The sequence below is a fragment of the Centropristis striata genome, chromosome 4 (assembly GCF_030273125.1).
Source record: "Centropristis striata isolate RG_2023a ecotype Rhode Island chromosome 4, C.striata_1.0, whole genome shotgun sequence".
NCBI lineage: Eukaryota > Metazoa > Chordata > Actinopteri > Perciformes > Serranidae > Centropristis > Centropristis striata.
Window position 1 is genome coordinate 13,715,293 of NC_081520.1, and position 17,904 is coordinate 13,733,196.

The 17,904-nt window shown below is 37.2% G+C and overlaps 1 protein-coding gene across 2 annotated transcripts; it reads right to left on the minus strand.

Annotated features, from left to right (window-relative positions):
* Positions 1-350: 350 nt before the first annotated feature.
* postnb (periostin, osteoblast specific factor b) lies at positions 351-14,550 on the minus strand. 2 transcript variants are annotated; one of them, XM_059331862.1, is made up of 22 exons: positions 14,391-14,550; positions 13,749-13,847; positions 10,643-10,707; positions 10,269-10,426; positions 10,024-10,188; positions 9,783-9,929; positions 9,285-9,426; positions 8,084-8,296; positions 7,762-7,896; positions 6,950-7,098; positions 6,657-6,793; positions 6,331-6,461; positions 6,079-6,209; positions 5,751-5,853; positions 5,539-5,606; positions 5,207-5,252; positions 5,054-5,083; positions 4,319-4,507; positions 4,181-4,228; positions 3,509-3,571; positions 3,390-3,425; positions 351-1,013 (listed from the first exon to the last, which is right to left on the minus strand). In XM_059331862.1, exons 1-22 carry the CDS (start codon positions 14,507-14,509, stop codon positions 985-987), a joined length of 2,403 nt encoding a protein of 800 aa, XP_059187845.1. In that variant the 5' UTR covers positions 14,510-14,550; the 3' UTR covers positions 351-984. The 2 variants fall into 2 exon arrangements, with proteins under 2 accessions (XP_059187845.1, XP_059187846.1); XM_059331863.1 differs by lacking the exon at positions 3,390-3,425.
* Between the last annotated feature and the right edge of the window lie 3,354 nt (positions 14,551-17,904).

Genomic DNA, 17,904 nt, shown 5'->3' on the forward strand with positions numbered 1-17,904 from the left:
TTTATTAATATATATGTTTCATCAGCTGTTTTTTTTCCGAGATGCATACTTTCAAAAAAACAAATGGAAAACGAGAACATTTTTGCATATTAGACCCCGTTTGTCATATTTTACACAATGTCCTCTTGGTATTTATTGAAAGTGGATTTTTATTCTCCCCTTAAATAGACATAAAAATGACTTGGCTATTGAAGAGGATGACTCAGAAATCTTAGAGTCTTACTAAAATACCTCATACTACAAAACTAGATTTGACATTGGATACTATACAGTATACTCTCCTTTCTAAACCAATGTCGACTACTTTAGAGCCTTCCAAATACAGTAGAAAAGACTAAAAAAACAATCTCTTCAGATGCCCTTTCAGAATTCTTTATGTAAAAGAATGCAATTTATTGGAAGATGTTTAAAAAATAGAAAAGAAAAATCTGCAGATTGATACATTGATCCAAATTTTTTACAAGCACAGACAAAATTTACATGAAACCTTAAACAACTTACAGCCACAGAAATTAAAAGAATTTTTCCAGTTAAAGTCTGAAAGCACACCATGATTTATTTAATTAAGATTCATTAATATTCCCAAACAGCTAGTAAAATCTAGTTTTAACCTTCACCTTTAGCAAAGGCATAGCAACATTTATAACTGAAATGTTTTTATTGCTACTCTAATGGCTTGGATTAAACAAACTTTATTGCTACCCTGACTTGCTCCATGTCTTTAAAGCCATGCCAAAATGGTAATTACAACACTGTTTACATATATTGAACCCTTTTCAGACATTACACAATCATAATGGATATACATTCAAAGCACCATTAAATTGTTTATGAGAATAGTTTTATTTTTGTCAATTATACCTATTACAGTATATTTGGAATCACTGACATTTTAAGTGTTTCCCCATTAAAACACCAGTTTCAACCTCTGGGTTTGGTGCCCCTCTCGGCCTTTAAAACGTTGATATTCTCATCCGTCCATGCTCAGTTCCTATCCCTCCTCCTGTTGCCAGCTGGTGAAAAAAAGCAGAAAGTTAGAACAATAAATACATGTCAACTAATTCATGTGGAATAGATTATGTGAATGTACAATATGTACTGCGTGGAAGTTTGGCATCTGATCTCATCACTCCAATCAAGCTCAGCGCAGCAGGGAGTGGGGAGTGATGATATACTTTTACCCGTACAGAGGCAAATAGTGTCTGAGCCTACAGATGGATGGATGCTGTGGTGTAGGCAGGTCTAATTAAAATGCTATATGAACAGTTGCTGCAGCGGCATTAGCTCCAAGGGTCAGCATAGCTTTCATGTGAGCATAGTGGCGGCAAGCATGGCAGCATGAGTGAGCAGCACGCAGTCGCCTTAAAGTAGTAGTTTGACATTTTTGGGAAATGTGCTTATTTGCTTTATTGTGAGTTAGATGAGAACAATGGGCCTCATTCACGAACCGTTCTTAAGAACAAATTTGTTCTTAAGTCCTACTTACGAAGATTTTACGAAGATTGTGGCATTCATGAATTTTGTTCTTATCCAGGATTTTTCTTAGGCAAGAACAAATCCTACGAACACTCAGGAGTACTCTTAAGCACACTTCAGTGCTGACATGTTGGCCTGGTTGTGTTGTCTTCTTTTGATAAGTTCAATAAAATACATTACAGTGACATTTCCGTCATATTTATGTATTTATTTATTTCATTTTTTTTTTCATTTTTCATTTTAATTAAATTAGATGTGTCAAAGCTTTAACATGAATCAAGTAAATTGGAAATCATGCTGTCCGTTAGTGATACCACCCTATTTATAGGTGGCATTTCTCCACGACCTACAAAACAATGGCATATTTATATTACTGCAGCAGGAGGCTCTGTCCGTTCTGGTTCTGTTGCAAGTTGGCTCTGCGGGACTTCATCTGTGATAAAAAAATAAATAAAATCAAGCCAAGGTTGCAACCCCTCAGTCCACAACCTCTGGACAAAAACTCGCCACGGGCCCCTGCCTACACACGGAAAGTGTGCGCGCAAAGGCGCTCGTCCCTTTACGTACATAACAACACCGGCCAACACACAACCACACAAAATAACTGTCATTTTAGGTCTGTTTTGTTTGGCACCTGTCACGTACAGGACGATATACACATAGACGGATTATCATGACCACGAGCCCCTGTCTACATAAGCATTATGTGCGCGTGCAACGGCGCTCTTTCCATTACGCACATAACACCGGCACACACAACCACACATTACTGTCAGTTTAGGTCTGTTTAGTTTGGCACCTGCCATGTAGAGGACGATACATATATTATGGGAGAGACAGAACGCTCAAATAGCCAGCCCTTGTAGTATTAATTAAAATATAGGTAACCACCTACAAAAAACTATCAACCAGCGCACCCAGAGTGTCCCATTAATACTCTCTCTCCCTCGCGCTGGCCGGCGCACACAGAAGCACTTACACACACAAATACAGCACATGCCATGGGGGAGTCATGTTGTAATGGTAATAAACAAATGCACTAAATCGCGTTAATGTGTTCAGACCGACCGTCCGACCGAACACGGCACTCGGATGCCGACTCAGATACCGGCTACAGTCCTAGAAACTACTCACCTAAACCACCGGCTTTTTACAGGCCTTCTTCGAGGAAAAGTCCTTGATAAAGTAATCACAGTCCAACTCTCTGACCAGTTTGGCCTCTACGGCCAGTTACATATTGTGGTTTCAAGGTATTATTCCAGAAAATAAATTGTTTGTGTTGTTGCAACCTGCACTAAGGCTGCTAATTTTTTTATTTATTTTTTTTATTTTTAACCTGTGCTCCAACGGTTTTACGCTTTGCTCTAGGCATTCTGTTGCTGTTTCCTCTGTGTGGCGTCTACACACGGCCCTGCAGTCCTTTTTATGGGTCTTTTATGGGCATTAATGGGTGGTTACCTATGCTAATCCTATGTTAATTAGACTCACCTGGCACGCGCGCTCAACTTACGAGGAGATGGCATTCATCAATTTAAGAACACGGCTGCGAACAATTCAGCGGCTTAAGAACACGTTGATGAATCTGGCGTAGGGTCTTCTTAGAAATCTTCCTAAGAAGGACTTATGAAAGAATCTAAGAAGATTCTTAAGAAGATATTGGTGAATGAGGCCCATTGACACCATTCCTTCTGACTGGCACCAATCTAATATTTGACTCTGAAAAAAAAATAGCCTAAGCGTACTTCCCAAAATGTCTAATTATTCCTTTAAGTACACCCTCCATGACTGAAGGGGTGCATTGGATATAAGCAGCAGACTCGATTGACTCAACTAGCTTACAGGCTACACTGCATTTATAACAAATGCAGGATTTCTTTTTTAAATAACTGATTTTTTATTTTTTTATTTTTTACCTATAACTCTTCGGGAAGAGGTTCTTCTTGAACTGCCTATATAAAGGTAAACAAACATGTAAGTCACACATTAATTATTCTTTCCCAGTCACTGAGATGTACAAACTGATAAAACTCACCTTGGATCATTTTGGTAATTCTTTCAGAGTCCCCTTCAATGTCAAATGCTGAAAGGTCAGCTCCTAAAAAAATAAAGAAAACTTCCTGTGATACAAAACTGGTTTATTTAGTACACAACGGCATTGTTTTATAACACACAAAAATAAGGTTATATATTGATTACTTAAGGCATATTACAGCAATGATAACATTCACAATGATAACATTCACATTGTAACTTACAACTTGTTTCACAACAGCTGCAATTTAATGATTTTTGACTTTATGTTTTAATGTATTTAATCACCCTAAGAACAAGTGGTAAAATATCACTTGAACCATTGTGTTCAGAAAAGTGAGCAGTAGAACTTAATTGATCATTTTAGTGACTCAAACTAGTACAATAAGCTCCAATGCTTAACCCTATATCCAATGAGCCCCTGTGAGCCCAAAGCAATGTTTCATAATTATCTATCTATACAAGAAAGGATTGTTACACTGTTTTGAAAACATGAGGTATTCAGGGTTAAGCATCCATAAACAGACATAGTATGTTTACAATGTCGTATTACAAAGTATTTAACAAAGAAATGTTCTCTCCTTCTGAGTAATAGGGTTTGTGATTGTCAGGTTAAAAAAACTACAATTGTCCTCTCATTTCTGTTTTCAAACATCTAATTACTTTCACTGACCTTCCAGGTTGATGTTGGTGGTGCCAGTGCTGACTGAGTACTGGGGGCCTACAAACAACAGCATTCATGAATTAGTGAGATGACAAATGATGTGAAAAACGACTGACATATTAATTCAGGTAAAAAAAAAATATTTACCATCAATGACCCTAGTAACCTTGGTGATGGGGGGTTGTCCCTCAATGACCCTAGTAACCTTGGTGATGGGGGGTTGTCCCGCAATGACCCTAGTAACCTTGGTGATAGAGGGTTCTCCTTGAATGACCCTAGTAACCTTGGTGATAGAGGGTTCTCCTTGAATGACCCTTGTGACTTTTACTTCAGGAGCTACAAAAGCAAAGAAAACATGTTTTACTACAATGAAACACAGCACAGCATTGCCCCTTGACACAGAGAATGTTCCATTTGTATGCAGGAATCATAACAAATGGACCTTTCACTGGATCAGAAAGGTTTGCTTGGACAAAGATGTGATTCATAATCAAGAATTTCTGCAATCTACTCTTTTACCTATTATTATTTTTGCACTGTTGTTTTAATTTCACAAGTTATTATAAACTTATTTTAAATATTTTTTTTCTGAGTGACACAAGAATAAGCCAGTAGAAGGAAATATATTATCTTTTTGTCTCTCTGATTTATGCAGCTTATGGAACCAAACCCTGCATGTGTGTGCATGTACCTGAATATGTGTGTGAAATGATGGATTACCCTGAAGTGCCAGTGATTGATCAATACATCCAACTCAACAGACGATAGCCTCACTATTTCGCCCCAATTCTATTCATGCAACTGTTAACCAAGTATAATCTGACAACTATTACTGATTAGGAATCACATGATGATGATCCTGAGTAATCATCATTACTGTACCTTCTTGGACGACACGGGTGATGACTGTCTCTAATAACAACAGGAGATATAAATCCATTAATGACAGTGAAGAGTGCCTCTCAAGAGATTTGAAATACTTTATTGCCAAAAAAATAAATGATAGCAAATAAACATAATAATATTGCTACTTACTCATAAATGTGAGGGGAATTTCCTGATATCTGAATCCCGAAATGTACTGTAAAAAAATTAGGTAAAATCTGTTACAGCACACACTTTACACATCAAAATAATGCTTTGCATTTGCTTGGCAAAATCTTGGTAATGCTATAGCAACTCCAAGCTACTGCCTGGCACCGCCCCTGGTTTTCAAGCAGGTTCTTGTCTTGTACTTTTTATTGAGTTACATAAATTGTATTTTGGCAGCCATAGAAAGAATAAAAAACAACACCTGCACAAAGAAAACTGCACCCTTCCCTTTATAAGCCTCAAAGCTTTAATAAGGAGAAGTCAATTTTTGACACCTTGATTTGCATGTAACTGATGAGCCTCTTGAAAAGCATGAGGAGATCCTGGCTTCCAACAGGGATATCTGGAAGTAAGCAAAGGGCGTTAACCGCAGTTGGGGTTTTACAACAGTTACAAAAAAAACAGTTCAGAGAGTGCATCTCTTGATCATTTTCCAAAAGGAGGGGAATATTAACAAGTTGACAAGTTGACTGGGAGAAAATTGTACCTCCGGGATACAAGACTTGGTTGACAAAGTGAAGGACTCCATTTGTGGCCATTACATCAGACTCAGGGACTTGGACAGAATTCACTTGCATAGAGTTGTTTGCCTGAGGGAGACAATTAAAATAATTACAAACAAGAAAACCACAAATGAATGGCTTGTGTTTTGAAATATGAGGAATTAACTCTGTTTTGCAATAAATAATGTTAATAATAAAAGTTAATAATAATAAAAGATAATAATAATGATAAAGTTAGCTTGAAATGCTTAAGGCATACATTTTATTGACTTAAGAAGAAATCTGTTCAGTCTTGCTGTGCTTTATACTTACAAACATCACTCTGAGGTTGCTGCCTTGAAGAGACTTGAGAAGATTTGTCACCCCAGTCTCCAAACCTCCTCCAATGAAGATACCATTATTGATGTGATACAAAAGGAGGGTTCTGAGAGCATTTATGTCACCTGAAATTAAAAATCACAAACATACTAACAACATATTTACAGCATGTTTTTTGTGAATTTCATAGAGCAAGTAAAGTACTTAAAAATACATTAAAAGATTAAGGGAGTAAGAACAACCTACTCATCAACAAGGACAAATCACGTTCGCTCAAACTAGCAAAAGCCTTATCGCTTGGGGCAAACAGAGTAAAGTCTCCCTCCTGTTTCAGCAGGTCAGTCAAGCCAGCAGCTTCCATCAGAGACAAAAAGATCCTGCAGGACAGAGAAGAAAACAGTAACTTGGCTGTTACAGAAACCACTGAGGGCTGACATATTGCAACAACAGCACTTTCTCATTCCCATATGTGCCATGTGGATTTAATGGAAAGATACAAAAAGATGTGGCTTGAGTATTATGCTGTGTTTTTAATACCGCAGTCAATTTTACTAACATTGCTCTATACTTACTTGAACCCTCCATTTTCTGTCAGAATCTCAAACATATTTTTTTCTGCCGGTTTCAACAGAGTCTTCATGAGATGGAGGGCCCCGTTGCTTCCTTCTTTACTGCCTCTTACCAGACAGGAATTCTCAATGCACACAGCCTGCAGAAATAATCCACAAGTTAAAGGCATGGGGATTAATGTCACATCACAAAGACATGACGATTGATGGTCAAATAACGGGAGTAATGCATATTGTGTGTGTTTAGTGGCACCCAGCCACGATTTTTGGGCAGAACTTCAGAGAAGAAGACGCACTGTGCGATAAATGAAGACCCTCAGGAATTTTCCTCCAATGGTCTCCAGACGCTGGCCATTGAACAACTGTCCCAGGACAATCTTATTCTTCAAGATGTGGCTCTCCAGGATAATCTTGAGCAACCTCTGATCCATGGACATTACTTCATCTGTAGAGGAAAGAGTTGCTTTTATATTTCCATTTCCATTTGATTCTACTGGTTTTAGCAACAGAATTGGCTTTAATATTCCTATTCTTATTCCTTATCTTATTTTGACAGAGAGCAGCAACTGCAAAACTACCATGAGCAAAGACATATATGCTATCAGTGACTTGACTTATTGCACAGTTCTGTAGGTGTGCTACAGTGACCGACAAATCATGAAACAAGATCTACTGTATATGTAAGAATTTAAAAGTTTTAATAAAATATTATTGTTCCATGCAGCTGTTGCTCATGCATTCCTGACACCCATTTAAAAGTGTATGCTTAAAAAGATAAAAGTATTCTGCCTTGATTAATTGCACATTCTTTTTTACAGAAACAAAACATCTCTACTCCCTTCGCGTGAAGTGCAGGAATGTTCTCTGGGGGAGTGGGTATTTGGTCTTAGATGGCATAAAGCCTTTGCAGAGTCCCAATAAATACACAATTTCCCCCAAAGCTCCATATATATATCTATTCACTTATGGCTCAGCAAGGGCAAATAAAATGTATCCCCTTTATTCCAGACTGTACTACTGAATGTAGAACAGCCAGAGTTCATATTTAGCAACCTGCTGAATGGAAAACAGAGGGGCGTGCATGATGTATTGAGCATTGGTTACTTACCAGTGAAGGCAAGGTTGAGGGGAGCCAGCAAAGTGTACTCAGCTTCAGGTCTCATGGCAGCAGATAGGCCAAGCTCGGACACCATGTCACCAAAGGTTGACTGGGAACTTCCCACCAGTTCCATAACCTGCTTAGCTAAAGAGGCACAGAAAATCCAAACACCATTAAAATATGGATTACAGAAAAACACAATACTTGGCACAATATTTGTATTTACATAAGTTATATGTCATTCCTTTATAGAACCAGGAGTAAAAGACAGATTAAAAATATTTTTCAAGAGTGTCCTGACCAAGACAAGAGGAAAAGATGTAAGACTAACCTGAGTCTGGCATAAGCACTTTGTCGATAAGGTGGATGACACCGTTGGTGGTGACAATATCCTTCTTGAGCACCATCTTGACGCCGTTGACTGTCAAACTGTCACCGTCACAGCCAATCTCAATGTTGTTGCCCTCCAGAGTCTCATATGAAGTGCCAGACATGATGGCCTCAGAGCACTGGACTGAGTTCAGGATGTGGAAATTCACAAGAGCTGAAAAAGACACATTCGGAATTTAAATTTTGAGTTAATATTTGGTTTAGGTGTATCGATAGATGTCTATTTGAATGCATAGAAGGTCAGCTGGCTGCATGGGCTGTTTAATGTTCTTTCTTATGCAACACTGTAGCCCTGGGAACCTGAAGGCCCTTTGGGTCCCTTGAGTCCTTGAGTGAGAAGACTCGTGATTTCGTCACAGTTCTGTTTAACTTTGTGTGAAATGGTCTGATCTCACATCATAAGGCAAGCTGTGGACTAATAAAAAGTTTTGGGTTGTTGCCAATGTGACCAGTTTGCTCAATAAAGCAGCTGTTTCCTGCCTCTCAGTGTTTACGCAAAACATGCTAATGTTAAAAACACTGAGATTCTGTACTTTTTGTTGTTTTCTATGAGCTTAAAATCACTGTATTTTTGAAGGCTTGATCTTGCTCTGTTCGAGAATATAGGGGTAAAATTATTGTTCCAATTATTTAGGAAAAATACCAATAGTTGCAGTATATTAATCCTGACCTACTCACACCATATAGTTTATACCAGTAACTCTTAGAAATGGAATAAAAACATTACCAAAGTGTCAAAACGTGTGTCCCATTGTTTGACTTTCCACCCAAAATTTTATGCATTACTTGAAATGTATTTTTATTACTCTTTATAATAAAAATGATTAATATTACTCTTTTATTACTGCAGCTTGCCAAATATGTGTAAGTTCCAGAGCCATTGTGGTGTCATCTGTTTTGAGTTTGAATAAACTGAACATGTGAAAAAAAATCACTCAATGGATGACTTAGTCTAGGAAACATACCGCCAAGAATCACTGGATTTCTTTTACTGTACCTTCATCAATAAATATATATGGTCTTGGTTTATAACAGCTTATATAAATTCTCAGTCTGCACTGCAGTGTTTTAAATGGCCCTGAGTCATCTTTAGGGCATTAAAGAACAGCAGCAGACTTCAAAGAATAAAAGTCTGGATTTACCTTTGAGGGCCTCCTTGTCGCCCTGAATTCTCTCCAATACAACGCTGCCGAGACTCTCGAAGGCTTCATTGGTGGGGGCAAAGATAGTGTAATGTCCTGGCTGACCCAGCTTCTCCAACAGTCCAGAGTTTTCAACCAATTCCTAAATGGTGATTACACCAGCAGGATTATGTTCAGTGAACTTTAAAATACAAGTACAATTGAAACATTCGCAGGATATAGACACAACAACCTAAACATGTGATTTTTTTTTTTAAAGTATGGTAAGCCTAACTTAATCACAAAAACAATCTCTGTAAAACTCTGCAATATTTTCTAAATAGTTCTGCTTGCTTGAATTGTATTTAAACAACTTGTAACGTGTGTTCGGGGACGACGGATCAAAATCTTTAATTAATTATTTAAGTTTTTTTTTGCTACTTCTGGTACATTTACTAGACTTTATTTGTCTTAGTCTGTATTACACTATTTCACATATCATTTTATGTGTTTACTTACATACAGAGTTGTCACGTCATCGTTAACCTCAATGAAGTCCTGGATTGTGTTTCCAACAGCGCTGACAACACGGTCAATGACATGCACAACTCCATTGGTGGCAACCTGGTTGCCGTAGATAATCCTGGCACAGTTTACAGTCACCACCTGCACATAACAAACATTTCAATATTACATCACTGAAAAGTGTTTTAGTACAACTACAATGATGTATGATGATACTGAGTAGTATAATACTCACCCCATTGGGATAATGGTTAATTTGGAGACCAAGGTCATTGTACATAGAGGTGACTGTCATTCCATTCTTTAAATCTTTGGTCAAAAGGCGTTTGTTGGACATGTGATAATGCAGAGCATTGTACAGTTCAATGTTGACATTGCTGACCAGTGCACTTCTTGTTTCCTGTTAGGTGAGGAAAATGAGATGTTAAAACCTCACAGACAAAAAGCCCCCACATGCTTTTTTTTTTGTTCTTGACTCACTTCATCCAAAAGCTCCCAGGCCTCGTTGCTGGGGGCAAAGAAGGTGAAGGATCCAGGTCCCTCAATCTCAGGTCTTAGCTTAGAAATGTCAGCGTATTTTTGGGTTGAGGTGGCTTTCACCTGTCCCAAGGTGCCATACACATGATCAATTGGAGCCACTAAGAAAGAGATTTAAATTAGATGTCAGGCTGTCATTATGTTAATAGACTTGAAAAGAAAAACTCTACATGTGTTGACAATATGCTACACCATCCTCTTCTGGTTTATTTGGTCTAATTTCAGAAATAGCATACCACAGCTGCTCTACAGTTGGAGGATACGGCCTCATATAACCTTTAAACACTGACTATATTGTAGCACTTATTCCACTGTACCTGCAGGGCAACCACGCATGCCATCCAGCTTCATGTAACCTGGGCAGCACTCATACAGCACAGTCCTGCAGGCAAAACACACCAATTACAAATGTGGATATCATCTCAAATGAGTAATACATCCTTTGAAATACTGTTTGCAAGCATCTTTTAACTTAGCTGTGTAAGAAACATATTATCTCTGGCTACCATGTGTCTTCAGTATTACCAGATGTTACTCATTATCTCCTTCATTACCCCAACAGACCAATGATCCTACAGCTTAGCCAAAACCTAATGGAAGGGGTGCCTCCAGGATCATGCTACCATTTCAGTAGTAGATTTATATTACCAAGACCTCCTCTTTGAAGCTAAACAATTAGTTTGGACTCTACTTGTCATATGGTTAACCTCAGAAACATTAAGATTTTGGCCTTGAAAAACTGCAGTGTAATTACAGTTTAGTTTTAGGAAATTTTGGTTGACACAAGGAACATTTATGGAAACAGTTGAGCTAATCTAAAAAACAAAGTTTTTAGAGATTTTCTTTTTCTTTTGCAGATTTATATAATTAAGAACATAGCCATAGTGCTTTCTGTTTAGATAAATTAGATACAAATGAGAATGTTCATACACTGTTGGACAAACAAAAGTGTAGTGTGGTCTATCTGTCTGCTCTCCACTAGTGCTGGACACCATAGCCTGAGGAGGATAGTAAAAGTCAAAGTGCAGCTGCTACATATAAACATGACTACCCCTTGCGTCAGCAGGTTTGGACATGTTGGAACTATATCACTGTTTCCAGCACTTGGAAAACCAGACATTCAGAGATGTACATTTCACCTCAAATGACTAACAGGTATGCAACAATAAAAAGACCCAGAAGACATGAAGAAAACCACAGATATAAATAATAGGGGTAAACTATACCATATGCGTCCAGAGTTGGCTGGGATGTTCATTACTGTAGAATTACCGTTTTTTTTATTGTGAGAAAACTAATAAGGAAGCTGCTTCTTGCCCCATTTATCGGCTCAACATGATTAAAATAAACCCAACAAATAGAAAGAACAATTCTATGTCCTTCTCTTTTACATATTGACCACTTACAAAATGCACAATGTTATATAAAGTACATAGTACAGATATATAAAGTACAATTATAATTCTATAATTAAAATAGCAGGATAACTAAAAGATGCTACATGTGCAGTAATGGGCAAAGAAAACTCCAGTAGTGAGATTCCGAAACTTCGTGAAAATGAATTAAGCTTTTGTTTGAGCAAAAAAAGAGAAAGAAAAACATTTGACAATTGTCTCAGACAAGGCACAGACCGAGGCTTCTGGGTCATGGCTAACTGTACCTCTTTAATAGCTGTATTTGAATTTAAGTTGAATGGAGTTGGAGGGACTGGGATGAGATCACACAAGCCCTATTGGGGCCGAGTCAGCAAAACCCTCGCTACATTGCTCACCCACACAGAGGGATTGTATCTGGCCATGGGATAGGAAACTTTTGACTTGTCAGCATCTCTATAAAGAAGGGTTCCACTAAGAATCATGATAATTTTGCAAAACATAATAAAAGCTGTATGTGAATTTAATCCAATTCAACCCATCATTAATGGGCAGTTTGGAAGCTTGGTTGCACAAAGTTTTCTTAGAGACAGCTCTGGAAACAGAAATATTCTCGTTTGTTGAATTAAACCTCAGTGGGACAAGCACAAGTACTTTGGCAGGCTAAATAAAGTTAGACACAGCACCAATTGCCAGAAACTACAGTAAATACCTCAATTTAATCCATGATAGATCATCTTAGCCAGTTAACCTGATGCTGAAATTGCAGTTATACCAATTGCATTTAGAATAAACTTCACATCCCTGATTGGTCTAAATCAGTGTGGGACAGAGGTGCTGATGTATATGTACCTGGACTCTGCTACTAGCAACATTTATGGCTGACTAGAGAAACTGTTTGCTTTTAAATCAGCTTTGCTTAGAGTAATGCTGTCTAAAACAATTATAAATCTAACTGAACAGAAACAGATTTTTTTATTATGCTTGTAAACTGCTGGGAAACATCTGGAAATCTTGTAGAAGACAGGGTGGGGGAAACAATAGGATGTTATATTCAAGGTTTATTTGGGGGGAAAAATATGCACTGCATCACAATAACTAATGTTTTCAATCATCTAATCTAAGTAAACTTTATTAACTGATAAACACCTTTCTGCCCCTGGTACAGCTCTGCTTAGAAGAAAGTGGTGTAGAAAACTGAAATATGTGCCTGCAGAAGACCATGCATCTTACTATACCATGTGTAAATTAGTAAACCAGTGTACCGTGTGAATTCAACTTTGGCCCAGCTATCTTTTGATTGATTCCACAGTCCCATGTCAGACTCCCATTGAAATAGATAAAATTCTTTGGCTGTTTCCAACATTATCATTTGCCAAGTTCAATGAGCAGTGTGTATTCATCATGAAGAACTAAGCCTATTTAGAGTGCTAAGCATGACTTAGACATAATGCAAGCGTAGAGGGCAAGCTGAATGTGAGTTTGTGCGTGTGTGAGAGAGAGGGAGACTGTAAAACAGGCATGGCTTCGATCCATGTTTAAACACAAAAGTGCTGAGGGGGCTGGAACAATAAGAGAGAAAGAGTCTGCCTTGAATGATTGAGCTGAACACTTTTCCATTCATGAATACAGTCAACATTTTGCAGCCACATCATATCCTTGAATCAGTGGTTCACCACAGTGGCATTCAACGACGACCAGGCTTCCTTTGCTACGAAAACCCAAATGTACGGTTTATAGGACCATACAGGACAGTCTCCAATACAAAGGATTTAGGGCTGTGTCCGCAAATGTGTTTTTCATTTTAAGCGGTAGTTTAATTCAAAGTGAGATAACAGATGTCTGTCCCTATGGAAACATTCAAGTTTCCATGAAAACCATTAAAGAAGATGCAGCAGAAGAAGCAGACGCTGAAGAGGAATGCTTCATTTTCAAATACTTTCAGAACCAATACTCAAATTTAACTTTAACTTCTTTAACTTGCTTGTAAATGTTCATCCTTAAACAGGACAAACAACTTGTTCTGTTTGATACATGAAACAACACTTACGCTTTCTTTCCACAGATGGCCCCTTGGTACCAATTACGACAAGTGCTAAAGTACTTCTTCTTGGTCCCCATGACTTGTTGGAGTGTGCAGACATTGGGTCTGGTGAGAATTGAAGGGAAAAAAGAAGATGAAGCATTTATCAGCAGGTAAAACATTTGAGCAAAATTCTACAGTAACTGAAATACTTCACAAAGACAAAAAACCCTGCTGGGTAAAACACCAGATTGTCAAGTGTGAATAATTATTTGGAAACTATGCCTGCTGCTTCTGATTCAGTACACAGTAAAATATTAATAATTACAACATCCAAGCCTGCTGGATATAAAATTTGTTTGTCGGATTAATTCATTATATAACCCTGCTGGTCTACACATTTTCTAAGAGAAATTAAATGGTATTCAGTAACAAATGCCATAATGAACAATTGATATCAGTGAAATAATCATGACTGCATTACAATATAACAGGTTTCAGATACAAACTAAAAAAAGAGGAAAAATATGCAGAAATTATAAGAATTATTGATGCTTATTATGTTCAACACCTAATACTATTGCATGCAAAATGAACTAACATGTCAACACAGCAGTGTAAAACAAATAAATCCAAAATATTCATAATCCAAAATATTTATAAGCTTACCCTTCTTTTCTTGCCCTGATGCGACTGTGTGCCACTATTTTGTCATAAGCTGAAGAGTCAGCCTTGTCAATTGTAGAGAGCACAAAGAGTGCAAAGGCAGCTAAAAAAAGGAGCTTCATCCTTGAATTGTTAGCTAGCCCCTCCAGACCCAGAGTAATGGAGCAGACTCAGAGTGGGAGTTTATATACCACTAGTCTCACCCTCCACTCAAGGAGGATGGCAACATTTCATGCATCCATGGACCACCCAGAACATCTCAACTACATTTCTATACAGATATATACTGGTTTTTATCATTTTTGTGTGTGTGATGATTTATATGTAGACCTAGTTAATAAGTTTACTTATTTAAATACAAAAAGAGGGCCATTTAAAAAAAATAAATAAAATGGGACCATCATCATATTCCTCTTGTATGTGCATTTAAAGGTGCACACATTTGGATGCATTTCTTTCAAGCTTTGTTATGATAAAACTTTTACTAGTTTAATTTACTTGTTTAAAAAAAGAAGTCACATTATGCTCTAGCACGAAGACACTGTTACTTTATTATGCACTGCACTGAAAACAGTTATTATCTATTATTATACATTAGCACACTTTTTGTAAACAAAAAACAAAAACATATTGCTTAAATATTCTTGTCAGTGCACTGCCACAAAGTTGCTCTGCATATTTTTAGAACCCTGAGCACCACATTGAGGGACATAATGAGCAGCTGGGATACAGAATCCATCTGCAACTTTTCTGTAAAAGTGTCATTTAATTGGACCGCAAACAAAGAAACATTACATAATATCTGCTCTGAACAAATGCCAGCGTGCTTACTGTTTAAATCTTTCAGAATGTAGTTTGCTCCACCTAGTGGTGGGAGGGAGCGCAGGCACTATTTTACATGGATAGTATTTTCATAATTATTTTTGTATTGGAGAGGTGATTACAACACTATGGTAAATCCCTATCTGTTTTTTTTTCTGTTCTAAATCCAAAAATGTGTACCAGTAATTATACTTGCATGGATGCTAAATCATTGTTTTAATCATATTGTCAGATGTATTTTCATTGGAGCCACACTAGCATTTCAAAGTCATAAAAGTTGATCCATATCACAAACTCATTGTTAGATCACAGACATTTGTACTTTTATGTTCACTATACCATCTTGGTTACTAAAAGCACAACACATAGCAAACTGTCCGTGGATTGGCTCACACATGCACAAAAAGTATTTAATGAAACTGATAATAATCTGCAACTAATAAAACAGCCTGGGGCACACATGCATCAAACACATGAAAGCAGCTACCTTATGATGTGCTTTTAGATCTTTTGGTGCCTTAACCAATAAGCAAAATTAGCCATGGTATCAAACTTAAAGTTCTAAAAGTACAGCTGTTAGGTATACGAGTAGGTGTTGTTGCTCATAGCATACCCAAGTGTTATTACTTACACCATTCATTCTGCCACATGTTCAACCTCCTGGATGGACAGATGTTACAAATGTGAGCAGGAAAGTAATGTTTCCTGGCTAACTACCGAATTGTCGATAAACAACAACACACACACACACACACACACACACACACACACACACACACACAAAACCTAGGATTCAATACTGCAGCACAGAGCTGAGAATGGAAACCAGTTCCCTTTCTTTTGTTGTGTAATATGTATATTTTTAACCAATGAAAGTAACAAAAAATCATAAATATACCATTCAGCAAACTACATGTCTATCAAAAATATGATACTTTCAAGCCAAGCCTCTTACAGTATGAACTTGATCAGTCAAGGCCTTGAGAAAGGCACTTTCACATAAAATCCCAATGAGGGGTTTTCATCTCTGAAAGACTGGAATACATTAACTTTACAATCCCAAAATTCCTATGAGCAGCCAATTTTCTAACTAAAGACTCTGTACTCGCTTGCATGGAGAAATAATAGTTCCAATGAACTCGCTGCAGTGATAATGAAATGCAGCATGGCTTTTACACTTTGAACCAGAACACTCTCACTTTCCACTAACACAAACACTGCATATGCCTCAAAGAATGGATAAAAGATGTTTTGATCCTTAGTACAGTCTTTTCTCTTTGTATCGTGATAGTAAGCTCCTTTTAAGTGGGAATTGCAGGAAAAAATGTGACATCAATCTAAATTGAGTGAGGTCTTCAGATATAGTACAAAGACCCAAACAGTCTTTTGATTGGCTTTCTAAAGATAGTGTGATTTGCTCTGGGCTGCTATGGTAACAGAAAAATAAAGACTTAATCCAGCACCCTAGGCTGCTTGCAGCTCCAAGCTATGAAGGTGTGAAGTTGAGTATCAGTGCAAACACAGAATACAACAAAAATCCAAAGGCAGAGCTCTGACAATTAACTGCTTACTCAGTATATACTATACTTATAGCAGTTATACAGAAACTACTGTAACACAAATAAAGTCAGTGTTTAGGATTGCAGGTTAACAGCAACTAAAATGTGGACCTAGTATATGTTTTGGTCAGCTGCCATTGCCTTTTCTGCCCAGGTTTAGAAGTTATCCACTTTCACATTCTCAACAGTGATGTCATTGTTTGCAGATCTTCATTTAGCCCACTGCACGAGTCTTTTGTATGCTAACACATCACTAGAGGGCGCTTAATGCTTCATAAGCTAAATACTATTATAACCACATAAACACCAAATCATGAAAGAGAGAGCTAGAAATAACAAATCAGCAGTAAGCTTGAGAGTTTTAACACTGGTAAAGCTCGTAAATTCACTTGGTTGGTAACTCAATCAACATCAAAATGCAGAGCCCCTTTTAAGTTGTGTTATTATAATACTGGATCATGATTCGTGATGTATGAACGTATAAGTAGCATTTTATTACTGTAATGTAGCTGGTCAATATGGAGCTAGTTTTAACACATGTATATACTTTTGGGCAGTTTAGTTTAATTATATATATATATATATATATATATATATATATATATATATATATATATATATATATATATATATATATATATATATATATATATATATATATATATATGGTACATTTTTCAATAAAAAATGAATCACAAAAAAATTATTTACAGTTCATACCAAAATCAGTCTACACCCGATTGGACAGCCAGGATATGAAAAATGTATTGCATTGGATAATGCTTGTTCTCTAACAGATCCCAAAGCCAAAGAGACACATCTGTCTGGAGGAGGATGTCTATGTAAACTGTGCATCTAGAGCACTATGTTAGGAGTACAACTGTATACAAAGACAGAGAAAAAAAACAACAACAACTATTTACTGACATCTTTTCTCCAGTAAACAAGAGAGTGAATGTTTCAGCAGTTAAGTAAATCAAGATGCAGGCCAAGTCATGCTCAAAGTTTTTGTTGTTTCCTTCGCTATCATTGTGTAATTGACTCTTTGTCTTATCATTACTTATCAGTATGCATATTTTGAAATGGAGAAAGGGCACACCAAATTGAAAGGACGAACAACAGGTGTTGTAAATTAC